Below are 13,412 nucleotides of genomic sequence, written 5' to 3' on the forward strand. Positions count from 1 at the left end.
ATCGAGGCTCTTCTCTTCCCTAACGAGGAGCGGATCACAGCTGTTTGTCTGACTGAACAATATCATGCTTGTGACCAACCCGCGCCTTTTTTAATTAAAGTACCCAATTGAACTTTCACAGAGACTCCATTTAGTCTCCTTTTAAAGCTTCTCTCGTGGTCGGGAGAATAACGAACACAGTTAACAGAACACGAAATGCCATGAGACTGGGTTGGATATGGTGTTTCCCACATAGCACGTTTCGTTAAAGGTCCACTGGACGCAGCGCAGTCCAATTCGGGAAGGCGATTCGCCGAAGAAGAAGAAGAAGAAGAAGAAGAAGAAGAAGACATTGAACCCTCCTCGAGGTAAGCCCGTTTTCTGTAATGTAATCAAGACATTTACAGTGTTTTTTAAATGATTTCAGCTTTTGCATCACTTTACACAGCACCATCTGTCGACATACAAGCTTACGCGTGCGAATTATTTGCTAGTTAAACCGTGAACTGCTCAGTTAGCATCATTGAGTTAGCCTTAGCTAACTTCTGTCGTTTTATGGAGCTGTTGTTTAAAATCAATCGATAGTAACATAGTTGATCATGTTGTAAATAGAATGGGGGTTCTTCAGTTTTTTGACAGTATTTTGGGTTTTAAAACTTAAATTCACTCTTCGAGCCGATCTGAGATCTGCTCAGATATTTGTCCCGTTGATATTTAAACAGACATTACTAGCCACTAGCCGATACATGATCCAGTATATTCTGTGCATTAACCAAAAGTAAAAACGCATTAGCAGGTACAGGTTACCAAAAAACATGCATCTGAAGATGATATGTTATACATTAGGAGTTCATAATAACTGAATTATTGTTAAAACCAGGGGTGGGGTTTCAAAGAAGATCTACATAAATTCAAAATTCCAATTCAAAAAGCTTTTATTGTCATTGTACAGAATACAACGAGATTTATAGTCACTGCTCCGGCGAGTGCTTTGAAAACAGATATATAAAAACACAGATTAAAAGGTCTGACAGTTACGACCAGCAAGTAGTGCACACAGCTTCGATTAATAAATAAGTGAATAAAATAGTACATACTCTTGTTCCTCCATTGCTAATAGAATAATATACCAAAACATTTTAATCATACCTTTCCCTCATAATGCTGATGTTGTTCTAAACTTTAATTCACTTAATATTAGGCTAGTTTAAATTACAGCTACACCTATGATCTAACTAACACCTTTTTTTGTTTCAGCTCTTCTTCTGCTTGGGGATGCATATGTTGAGGACACACAGGCAAGTTTCTTGTTTTTTTTATACCCAAAGTGTCATTATTTAAATCCAGTTAGATAATACCCTTTTTTTTTCTCCCTTTGTGTTTCATTACATTCCATGTCCATAAAGAAACTCAACAAGGAGACGCAAAAAGAAGACGAACCACGACCAAAAGTGACCTGGTGGAAGAAAGACCAAGATGGGCAACGTGTGGCCAGCAGCAAACAAAGGGAAAAAAAGTTATTCTGATGGTTAGTCTACATTTTATGAATTTAATAAAAGTCAGTATATGTGATTTAAAGTAGCGACTGGTTTAATAATGCTGTTGATTCTTCATATTTCTATATATTTGCACATAGATTTTGTCAGAGAACTAAGGACTTAAACCAATAAGCGGATGTAAATAACATGATAATTCAAAAATACATTGAGCTTTGATATTTTTCATGTTTGCTGAAGGTTGGTGTTTTTGTAACATTTCCTTAAATCTGTCAATTAGCTAAAATAATCTGTTTAATGGGTTTGAATCATTTCCCCCCCAAACAGATGGTACTCCTCCATGCAGTAGTTCCACCATAACAATACCATGTCTAAGCTACCAAGATCCTGGTAAGAAAAAAGCTACTTTTGAAGACTTTTTCTATATAAGGTATGTTTCATATGAAATGTTTTCCTCATGGTATGTATTTATATTTCTGTATTTAAAGATTTTAATATGCAGAGACTTGAAGACCTTCTACGGGACTCTGAGACCATTAAGGAGCAAGATGTTGGCGATGTGCCACCATTGTCATCTTGGACTCAAAGGCAAAAAGAGTTTCAACAGTGTTGGCAACAGGCGAGGCCACAGAACGTTGACAACTTATTAATAACTAAGAATATCGTCAAGATGACCTGCAATCACTGTCTCCTGGAAGAAGCTGTCATCCGTTGTGAGGAATGTATGCCATCAGAGTGGTTTTGTGCAGAGTGTGATATCTTGGTTCATACAAAACACACTCTGCACAGTAGGCAAACCACCTGTAATGGATTTTACAAGCACATTCCTCCAACAGAGTCTGTGAAACTCCAGGATTGCAAATACATCATTTCTAAACAAGGTTAGTGTCCCATTTCTTTTTAATTGATCAGCCTTTTTTCCCCTAAAAAAAAAACTCATTTTAATCTCAAATTGCATTCTGTTATCCTAGTGCTTGCTTACAAAATTGTTAAATCTCATCCTGATTATACTTTGACCTTGCAGATCGTTTGCTTCCAACATCCTTTCCTTCAAGGATATGTTCTTGTGAAGTTTTCGATTGTTGCAGTCTCTGTTGGTAGACCTATCATATTGGTGTGCATAAATGGTGGGTTTTGGTGAAATTGTTTTTTAAAAAGTATTTTTTAACTAATACATTACTCTAATTCATTGTTATTGTTTTTTTATTTATGCGTTCATAGGCCGTTACGATCTTAATGTTCCAGAGCTAACATTGCACTAAGAAATGGGGTCCAGAATTCAATGACTTGGTTAGGAGTGGATACTGGCCAGCTACCATGCAAGCACCGACCCTGTTCCACCAAGATCTGTTCCATTCCTTTGAGGCTATGAAGACTGCAGCTCCAGGAATGTCTAGACAAGCCTTTACTGCAATGTTGGACCAGAGAACAAAGCCGTTTGGAAGAGTACAAATGTGAAGCTGAAAGACAAATACTATGGAGGATGGATTGTGACACAATTAAATAAATAAATACATCATTAAATAATTAATTAAATGTGTCATTAATTAATTAAAATTGGAATTAAATACATAAATATGTGATTAAATGTGTCATTAATTCATTCAAATACGTATTCATTCAATGTAAAAACCACATATAATTATTTCACTATTTAATTAATTATTTCATGGACCTGTGTTGCAGCGCTTCATGAATTTATTTTATCTGTCAAACTCACCCATCAAAGTCAGGGGGCGGGGCTAACGCAAATCTAGTCTATCCATTGCTTTCGTCTAAAGCCTTTCCAAGCATGGCGGCTACGGAGGACATTCTTCAACTTTCTCAGGAGTTGGTGAGAGATATTTTAAACCTTGCTGAAGATGTGGAAGCAGGACCTGCTGACCCAGAGCAGGTAGCGTGTAAAGCAGAGGAGTTTATTGAAATTGTTGGAGTTATTTCCGCCCTTTCCGATCAAGATATTGATCGTAGAGTGACTGCAAATTTAGAGGAAGTACTCCACTGCTTCTCTGGTACCAGGGCGCAACAGATACAACACACACAGGGACCAGGACGTTTGGCGTTTGACATACCGAGTGCAGTCTTGGAACACCAAGTTCTTTCTGGAACACCAGTTTGTCAAATTGCAGCATTGTTCGGAGTCTCAAAGAGGACCATCAGAAGGCGTATGAAACAAAATGGTCTAAGGTATTTACACTACATTCACGAGTTTTCAGTTTATGAATGGCCGGTGTTGTGTAACAAACTCTATACTAATATGTTTTTTTTGTTTGTGCAGAAAGACCGACCTCTATTCAGCAGTGAATGATGAGGAGTTGGACCATATTGTAACAGAACTCCACAGAAGACATCCAAACACCGGCTACAAGCTAATGCGAGGTCATCTGAATGCAAGAGGTGTGCGTGTTACAAGTAAGTATAATAATATATGACCTGGTGTAAGAGATAATATAGAATGAGACGGTCATTTCTCCTATGTTTTGCTAACTCTATTCTGGGTCGTGAGAAAACGCAAAGCCGTTTAGAAATCAATGCATGGAGGGATTACATACGCGTGTATATCAGATGTGGGTAGTAATGAGTTACATTTACTTGAGTAACTTTTTGGATAAATTGCACTTTTAAGAGTAGTTTTAATGAAAAATATTTTATATTTTTAATTGAGTAATATTGTTCTAAAATAACAATACTATTGAGTACAATTGTTGGCTTCTCTACCCACCTGAGTATTAAATATATGTACATATACTATTTGTGCCTTGATTTATGTTACTTTTGTAAAGATTTAATATATGTGTGCTTTAGTTAAGAAGTATTGTTTAAAATACATGAATTTGAAGTTTATTCATTTATAATATCGTAGACAATCCCAATTAATTGACTGTAACCATAACAGCAGAAAGGGCAGCTTTAGCCAACAGAGATATTATCAGCTGTAGTCCCTGGCCAGATGAAAATAGACAGCCCCCCCAAAAAAGAGATTATTATTGATTACATTCATGTTCTTATTTGACAAATCAGATGTTACTCAACAATTACTCAGGACTTGAGTGTTTTTTTTTTCACCAAATACTTTTTTACTCTTACTCAAGTAGTTATTTGGATGACTATTTTTTACTTTTACTAGAGTAATATTGTTCTAACGTAACAATGCTGACTTGAGTACAATTTTTGGCTACTATACCCACCTCTGGTGTATATTTTATATGTGTGTATTTATGTAGTGTTGTCAGACTCTGATCTTGCATGGTTGTTTTCCACGCCTTCACTCTCCCTGTAACAAGTTATGAGTAATTTTTCTAACCATCACCATTAGTCCGAAGCTGATTAAATAAGGCAAATATCCTACATAGTTCCTCTTGAACCTCTTTTCCTTTATGCTCCTCTAATTGTAGCGGTGTCCCTAACAACTGCGTGTTATACATAGCAGTGGTGAGAACAGACTGTAGAATGCAACGATTGACCAATCAATTTAACAGAATTGGTAATGATTACATTTATTTATACTGTATCTATTATTTGAAAATGAACTATACAGTAGTGAGCCTAGCTAATTTTAAGATAATGTTCATGTAGCCTATGTTTCTATTTGCAATGCATCCAGTCATTTTATTTGCAGTTAACTTGAAGCCAGTAGCCATGTATTAAAATATCCTATCACTAAGTTTGGTGTAACAACTTTTTTCTCTTTCAGAAAATTTAGTTAACTTTGGTTATTTTGACATGGTTCTGCACTGTAATAGTTGTACACACCTCACTATGTTATGACACTGTTTCCTCAAATTAAGTGACTCCACAAGTATTTTTGTTCCAGCACTAGTCAAGTAGATTGAACAGGTGTGAGTGTGTGGTTTTTTTATTTCATTCTTCTATCCTCAGTCTCAAGACTGCAAGACTCATTACGCAGAGTCGATGCAGAGGGAGTCCACATGAGACGTCTAAGGCTGCGTGTGTTAAGACGACGCCAGTATTCTGTTCCTGGCCCGAACTCTTTATGGCATGTAGATGGCCACCATAAGCTCATCAGGTCAGTGATATTGGCAGATAAAGAATGCATCTGTCAGTAGAATTGTTTTACAGTAAAGTTGTTTTTTGTGTGTTTACAATTGCCTTACAGGTGGAGATTTGTTGTCCATGGTGGGGTGGATGGATTCAGTCGTTTGGTGGTCTACCTGACTGTGGCTGGCAATAATAGAGCTAGAACTGTCTTGCAGAGCTTTATCGCTGCTGTTGAGCAGTATGGGCTGCCATCAAGAGTACGGTCTGATAAAGGAGGAGAGAATGCAGATGTAGCAGAATTCATGATCAGGAGCAGAGGTGCCAACAGGAATTCGCACATCACAGGAAGAAGTGTTCACAATCAGCGGTAAAAAATTGTTTGGCAACTAGGCTCACACAACAAACATTACCAGTTGAATATGTCACCCACAAATTAACACCAATTGTCAATTTGATCCTAAAAACAGAATAGAGAGGATGTGGAGAGATGTGTATGAACATGCCCTGGACCTCTTTCATCAGATCTTCACTTCACTGGAAGATCAGGGAACACTGAATCCAGACAATGAAGTCCATCTTTTCGCACTGCACCGGATCTTCCTTCCTCTGATTCAGCAAAGCCTAGATTCTTTCAGAGATGGATGGAACTTTCATGGTCTTAGAACTGAAAGGAATCAGTCACCACAGCAACTCTGGAGAAGATACAGAGAGCAAGGCCCAATGGAGGACCCTACTGAGGTTAAAGAAAGATCACATTTTAACACTTTTTAAATAGTCTGTTTCCCTAATGGAATTATATGAGAAATTATATGCTATAAAAGGTACTTTAAATGAATCATACATCTTATCAAGGTCTCCTGAGCTTTTAAAGAACAACCTGAGTTATAGTTATAGTATTCATGGCTGTATTATTTTACAAAACTATATAGGCGACCAAAAACCAACAGGGTCCATAGTGCTCAGTAATTTTTTTCATAAGAAGGCTGTTTGCTGATATGTGGGTTGTATCCCATTTTGAATTATGTACTGATTAGTTTTAACCATTTCATCATTAAGTGGCCATCCTAAAGGCTTTTTATAGTTTTTTCACTAGAGTGCCTTGGATTTTTTCTTCGGTTATTTGTAATATGTATAATTTCTCAACTGACTTAGTGACCAAAAATAACAAACTTAACCCTTGTGCACTGTTAGAAACCACTACCGACTCGTTATTGTTCATTTTAGTGGCTTTTTTCCCCCAGCCACGACTTTGATGCAGGTAGAGAATTTGCCCAGTGTATTATTGACCTAGTGACATTTTTAAAATTATATTTACAAAATTCATTTCAAATTAATGTGTCACCAAAAATCATTCCATTTTCTGTAACACAGCAACATTTATGGCCACATTTAAGAGTGAAAACATCCAACAGTGCATGAGGGTTTAATACTTTGAGTAATGAAACTAGTTTGATGTATTAAGTACAAGATTGATCATGCTTGTCCTCCATTCAGGTTTATGAAGACTATGGGATCGACTGGAATGGACCTCACAGTCTTCATGGAGGCACTGTGTCAGTCCCTGAGATTCAGCTGGTCCATGAACTCTCCGATGAAGAGGCTGCCATTTTGCCAGCTCCAGGAGTTTCTGTAACTGATGCACTTAGATCATATATAGAGACTGTGCAAGTTTTATCAAGAATCATAGCAGACTAATGTCCAACCAATGCTTTTATTTGGCATCTTAGAACAAGCAATCATATTTGTAAAACGCTTCATTCCTTAAAATCAGTTTAGCCTTAAAGCTCTTCCATCACTGTTATGAACTTGTAAATGGACTTGTGTTTTGAAATGGGCTGGCAGCTTTAGTGTTTCAAAGCATGTGGAGGATGTAGGAAGGGTTCCACCAGAAATCTCCACTTTCAGTTCAGGAGGAAGCTTCTCCCAGCCAACCCAGAACGTCAGCAGCTGGACCAGTGTAGCCGATGAAGCTAAAAGTCAAAGTGGATTCAAGACTATATTTAGTTCAACTTAATTCATATCAATGAGACATAGAAGAGTTGCTAAAGAGAATAAATTAGCCAAATACAGGTGAAACTTGGAAAATGAGAATATCTTTCAAAAGTGCATTCGTTTCAGTAATTCCAAAGGTGAAACAAATCTCATAACATGCAAAGTGAAATATTTCAAGCCTCAGTTATAATTTTGATGATTTGGCTTACAGCTATGAAAACCAAAAATAAAAGAATCAAATTAGAATATTTTATGAAATCAATAAATGTAATCATCAAAATTATAAAAAAAAATGCTTGAAATATATTGCTTTGCATGTAATGAGTATATCAGTTTCACCTTTTAAGTTGAATTACTGAAATAAATGAACTTGTGCACGATATTCTAATTTTCCGAGTTTCACCTGTAATGTTAATTACCTGTTTCAATGAACATCCTTAGAAATCCAGTGATGCGGCACGTAGACTCTATGTCAAAGTCTTCATCATCACTGTCCTCAAGTGGCCATGTGATTTTGTCTAGAAGCATCTTACAGAACAAAGTAATTATTTTAAAAAGAACTTATTTTAGTGAAGGAATAGGCAGAATACATTCTTGGTAAAGGAAAAGAGAACCAGCTCAGTCATTGAAGATGTGTGTACATTCATCAAGTGAAGTCAAATCTAGCTAAATTACTGATTTACCTGTGGTGTGAACTGCATTTCAGCCATTTTGGGGAGAAGAAGAGGGACAACATCTGGCCTAGATGTCAACAGGGGCCATACCATCACATCTTTCAGTCCTTTTCTCAACTGTTTGATTTGGCGCATGGTCCTCCCAATAACCTAAGAGGCAGAAAAATCCATATTACAGATGAAATCCTCAACCCAAATTTGCCAATAGTAGGGAAAATGTTCATAAAAAGCAAATTACTTGCTTTATAAAATCCATCCTCACTCTACTACACAATATAGCAACCCTTTATAAGACATTTTCAAGTTCTAGAATAATGTACGTACGCCGCTAATCAAATGTGTTTTCCTGGAATGTCCCTTTATTTTTCAACAAAAAAAATTCTACCTGGGTTACAAGTTAAAGAGAATGCTAGTTCTCCTGCCTACAGTCCCAAAATGCCTGTGAGAGAATAAGTGGTGCTTCATGCAAACCTGACAAAACTGTTCTGCTTAAGACAATGATGGATGATGGGGAAATGCCAATTTCTAAGTTTCAGCACCTGGTGTCTAGTGCTCAAATACGGTACTAAGAGAAGTCAACAGTGGTGAACACCTAACTATCACCTTTTTAGAGTAGATTATCAAAAGGGAAATTCACACAACCAGATGAGTGTTGTTGAGCTGCTTTGATGTACTGTAGTGTGATTTTTTTTTATGAAGGATTGCATTTTGTTTATGATGATTTTTCCTACTGGGTCAACTTTTGTGAAATTGGGGTTTCTTAAATATACCATTGTTCTAATAACACTTGCAGGAATGAGAAACATTGTAGTAGTTAAACTGTATGTATTTAATGCTGGTTTTGAATAACTAACATTACTATGGGCCAAGACCAAATATGTTTAATGTTTCCATCTCTTCCTGTGTTGACATAAGAACCCAGGGTTCACAACACTTTATCATTTCAACAACTACAGCAATGAATTCCGTCAATAAATAGGGACTCACTGCATGGAGTAGAAGTTTGTTATGTAGCCATCTCCGATTTGTTTTGGTGACTGTTGGGAGATCCCAGGACATTGAAAGATCTGAAACGGCGTCCTTCTGTTCCGGTGTAAGTTCTTCATGTTCAAGCTAAAATCCAAATCATACAAGTGATTACATTTGCCCAAACAATAATTCTGCAAGGCAATTTTTTTGACATTACATACCAGTTTTATGATGCTCCTGATGTGCAGATCAGGACAGTCTTCTGTAACAACAGTTGCTGTTTCAGGGTCCCCATTGAACAGTACATGAATTACAGCAGGACTTAATCCTGTGACATGGGGGCCGTCATGCAGAAAGCTGTGGGCCAACATCCTTCCTGCAACCCGGAAGAGGTCACTTTCAATAAGCACCTCTGATGCAGCTGGAACAAGATGATCAGGTTCACCCTCAAATAGCAGTGTTCGGCCCATTCCTCCTGTAAAGTATCCAGAGATCTAGAGATTAAATCAAAAACAATTAACCACTGAAATACATTTTCATCTTTACAATAGGAAGAGACTTACCAAGATCTAGACTGAATCCAAACTGAAGTTTGGATATTATTGTTGTCATAAAGTACCGCATCACTCCCTCCCCAACAGCAACGTCACCTGAAATAAAATTGATGAATTAATTATAATTAATAAATAACAGTGGCAAAACAATGGCTGACTGATCCAGGTAACAGGATTAGGTAACATTTAACAAGCAAGGAAAAAGTAGTCAATATTGTATGTGTGTATTATGCAAGATCTTTTTTCATCAGTGATCTTCAATTATATGATTTATGGATCCCATTTAACAATTTCATATAAAAACCTGAGTGTTATAAACTTTGGTAATACTTTACTTGAATGGGTATGCATAAGACTGACATGATAATGTCATAATCATGACATGACACCTGTCATGACACTTTATGAATGCTTATGACAGTCGTCATCAAGTGTCATTCGATAAATGATGTCACTTTTAATGCCAAGTTGACTTTGTTTGAGATGTCTTTGTTATGACAACTTGACATAGACCAAAACAACGTAACCTGTCATAAACATGACATATAAGACCTGATTATCAAACTTTGAAAATATATTTAGCTTTATGTCTTAACGTAACATTAAACTGTCATATATTGATAGCTTTCACATTGTAGTGTGGAATCTACAGAATTGACGAGGCATTTTGTTGGTTCTTTTTACTGCTTTATTTACGTTTTTACATTACCTTTTTTGTTGGAAATAGGTTGAGAGATAACTGGCACAGAGGACACCAGATTAGACATGCAAAAACGTTCAAAAAGTTTGATAATAAGGTGTTCTGTGTCATGTTTATGACAGGTTATGTTATTTTGGTCTATGTCAACAACAATGTCAACTTGGCATTAAAAGTGACGTCATTTACCGAATGTCACTTAATGAATGCTTATGACAGTCATAAAGTGTCATGACAGGCATCATGTCATGATTAAGACAGCATCCTGTCCGTCTTATGCACACCCATTCAAGTAAAGTGTAACCCAAACTTTATATTACTTACCAACAAGAATACAATGAAGTGGACATGCCCATTCTTGCTGCTGTTTATAGAATGACAGAAGTTCCCGTTCCCTGTCTTCTTCGGAGTCCCTTACATCCATCTTCATTCTCAGTGCTTTTCCAGGTGCATGTTCCCTTAAAAGATGCTCTTTGAAAACGTTTGCAGCTTCAGCTGGTTCCTTAATAAGCTTCCAATCTAGAAAAAAACAACAATAAAGTGATCAATTCCAGACAGACATGTTGTTAGTTGGGATGTTACCCGCAGATTAAGATATCCTCTCAGTCTACAGAAAAGGAGAACATTTACAGAATATTTTACAAAGCTGAGTTGATATAAAAACCGCTTTCTGTAAAAAAAACAAAATATTTTAACAATATATAACCCTATTGCCCATTGTTTTGTGTAATTGTATTAGCTTATCCAATTATATCTTACAGGTGTTATTTTTCTATTGACACAGTTTAAATTACACACAATCTTATAGCGACTGTATTGTGATGACACAGACCGTTGTTTGTTTCTTTGGGACCAAAATCCTCATCAATCGCTGCTGGGGCAACTGAACCCTCAGCTGATGTTGATGGCCTCACTGGAAGACTGTCAGTGACTGGAGCTGTCCCGCTATCATTTTCTTCACTTTCACCTCCCTCTTGTTCTCTTTCTAATGCCTGCATGGGTGCCCTTCAAGTTAACAAAATTGAGATTATGGTCACACTCCCTTGTTTGTGTGCACAACACTTCCCAAAGAAAAAAGAATACACCATCCTTCAATTTCTATAGGAAGTACATACCCATTGCAGCTCAATCTGTGCAGCTTCATCTCTGAAAAGGGAACTTCATTCTGGCAAGTGATGCAGGGGATTACTGGACCAGAGACATGACCTGAGCTCTCCTAGCAACAACAACAAAATACTTTTAATTAATGATTAAATGTCACCAGTGAGCTTTGTTTTAATTATGCATTAAACTGAGTGTGTGAAATTATGTACACTACACTACACAATCTAAGGTTAGATCCTGTTGAAGTGGACGTATGTAGATTGTGGACTGTCCAATCATCGTTGATGGATCTTTCAGAAAGGCAAGTGTGTATCCAGAGCTGGGACACGGAAGTAGTGCCAGATTTCGACTACGAGTAGATCCTGCAATTTTAAGAAATTCAAAGCCTCCGCCTTTTTGGAGCTTCGGGAACACTTCCATAAGTTTGTTTGATATGACCATTGGATCGCTGTCATTCCCTGTGGAATAAAAGCACATCATATTGACTCACCAAAAACTAAGCAAATAAGCCTGTTATAACGTATTCACAACATGATAAATCAACCTAAGTTTGAGTCTAATATGAACATATGGAAATACTTGTCTATAAAAAGAAATGCCGAGCATAACTGCACAATTTCAACTTTCCACAGACAGTACAGTACTTTCTTTATGGTTTTGCTAAAGTCTTAGTTTCTTACTCACCTAAAAATGTCACTTTTGAAGAGTTTATCGCCGGCCACTAGAGGGCAGTGTCACTGCTGTCGCTGCCCGGTTATGCCGTGCTCTGACCCGGAAGTGCCGAGCGGCCATTTTAGTTCAAACATTGTTCATGCACTCCGCCTCGAGTTGAGACGTTCGTCCACTCATTCATGTAAGACTGTTTCCACTATTATATTATACCATATATTATACTATATATATATTATACTATTATACTACTATACTCTGTTTCGTGGTATATATTTGTGTTGATTGAATTGCATGGATGTAATACTTTGTCAGCTTATCTTGCTGCATTATTCTGTTTTAGGGTGTCGTCATCCTTGTCAATAAATCACCGAAACTGACATTGAGGAGTGTGTTTCTTCATGACGACACCATGGTCGTTGTTGGATGCCCTGTCCCCGGCTGCGAGTTCAAATCCGATGACTTGTCTGAAGCACTCGTCATTGCTATATTGACGATTCATGGATGTAGCCACCAGCACGCAGCGCCTGTCATGGCCGCGCCAGCCCAGGCCCCAGCCCCTCACGGCCCGAGACTCGATCGGCCCAAAGTTGATGTGGGCGTGTCAATAGAGGAATGGAACGTGTTCATCCGCCGTTGGAATGTATTCCGCGCCGGCTCAGGCATAGGGGACGCACAGGCCCCCTTCCAGCTGTTTCAGTGCGCTGGGCCTGTACTTGGAGACACCCTGTTGAAAGCCGTCCCCGACGCCGCTTCCGGACCCTTGCCAGACCTGATCACCGTCATGCGTTCCCTAGCTGTCATCCCAGTTGCTACATGCGTCCTGCGCACCGAACTACTTCAGTTACGCCAGGAACGCGACGAGACATTCCGCGCATTCGCTGCCAGAGTGCGGGGTAAAGCAGAGACATGCGCATATAATGCGGTATGCGAGTGTGGTAAGGACGTGGACTATACCGACCACATTATCCGCGATGTGCTGCTCAATGGCATCTATGACTCGGACATACGCCGCGAGACGCTAGGGACAACTGACGTCCTGGTCAAGCCAGTTAATGACGTGATTGCACTCGTCGAGAACAAAGAGATGGCCCGTAACGCTCTCCCGTCGTCCTCCCTATCAGCCATGTCGTCATTCCGGCGCTTGAAGACGACTCCACAGGCGAGCCCCGCCCCGAGCCCCGCGGACGGGGCTAAACGTGCCTCGTGTCCGGAATGTAAGAACGTCTTTAACGTCTTCACGGAGGGGCCTCGCGGGTGGAATCCTAAGCCTCACCAG

The 13,412-nt window shown here is 38.4% G+C and overlaps 2 protein-coding genes across 2 annotated transcripts; one reads left to right on the forward strand and one right to left on the reverse strand.

Annotated features, from left to right (window-relative positions):
- On the forward strand, positions 1-7,169 carry LOC307039287 (uncharacterized protein; the record flags this gene model as incomplete). The annotated part of the gene is made up of 12 exons (XM_079681179.1): positions 1-347; positions 1,237-1,277; positions 1,386-1,507; positions 1,803-1,865; positions 1,964-2,356; positions 2,500-2,602; positions 2,697-3,662; positions 3,754-3,887; positions 5,355-5,502; positions 5,593-5,841; positions 5,942-6,212; positions 6,969-7,169. The coding sequence occupies exons 7-12, from the start codon at positions 3,268-3,270 to the stop codon at positions 7,167-7,169; spliced, it is 1,398 nt and encodes a 465-aa protein (XP_079537305.1). The 5' UTR covers positions 1-347; positions 1,237-1,277; positions 1,386-1,507; positions 1,803-1,865; positions 1,964-2,356; positions 2,500-2,602; positions 2,697-3,267.
- Positions 7,095-12,159, reverse strand: LOC307039286 (uncharacterized protein). Its single transcript, XM_079681178.1, has 11 exons — positions 12,149-12,159; positions 11,684-11,922; positions 11,476-11,576; positions 11,193-11,365; positions 10,685-10,879; positions 9,673-9,759; positions 9,331-9,584; positions 9,128-9,253; positions 8,150-8,290; positions 7,886-7,994; positions 7,095-7,444 (listed from the first exon to the last, which is right to left on the reverse strand). The coding sequence occupies exons 2-11, from the start codon at positions 11,903-11,905 to the stop codon at positions 7,242-7,244; spliced, it is 1,611 nt and encodes a 536-aa protein (XP_079537304.1). The 5' UTR covers positions 11,906-11,922; positions 12,149-12,159; the 3' UTR covers positions 7,095-7,241.
- Positions 12,160-13,412: the final 1,253 nt, after the last annotated feature.

Source organism: Notothenia rossii (genome assembly GCF_949606895.1).
Source record: "Notothenia rossii genome assembly, chromosome: 5".
Taxonomy (NCBI): domain Eukaryota; kingdom Metazoa; phylum Chordata; class Actinopteri; order Perciformes; family Nototheniidae; genus Notothenia; species Notothenia rossii.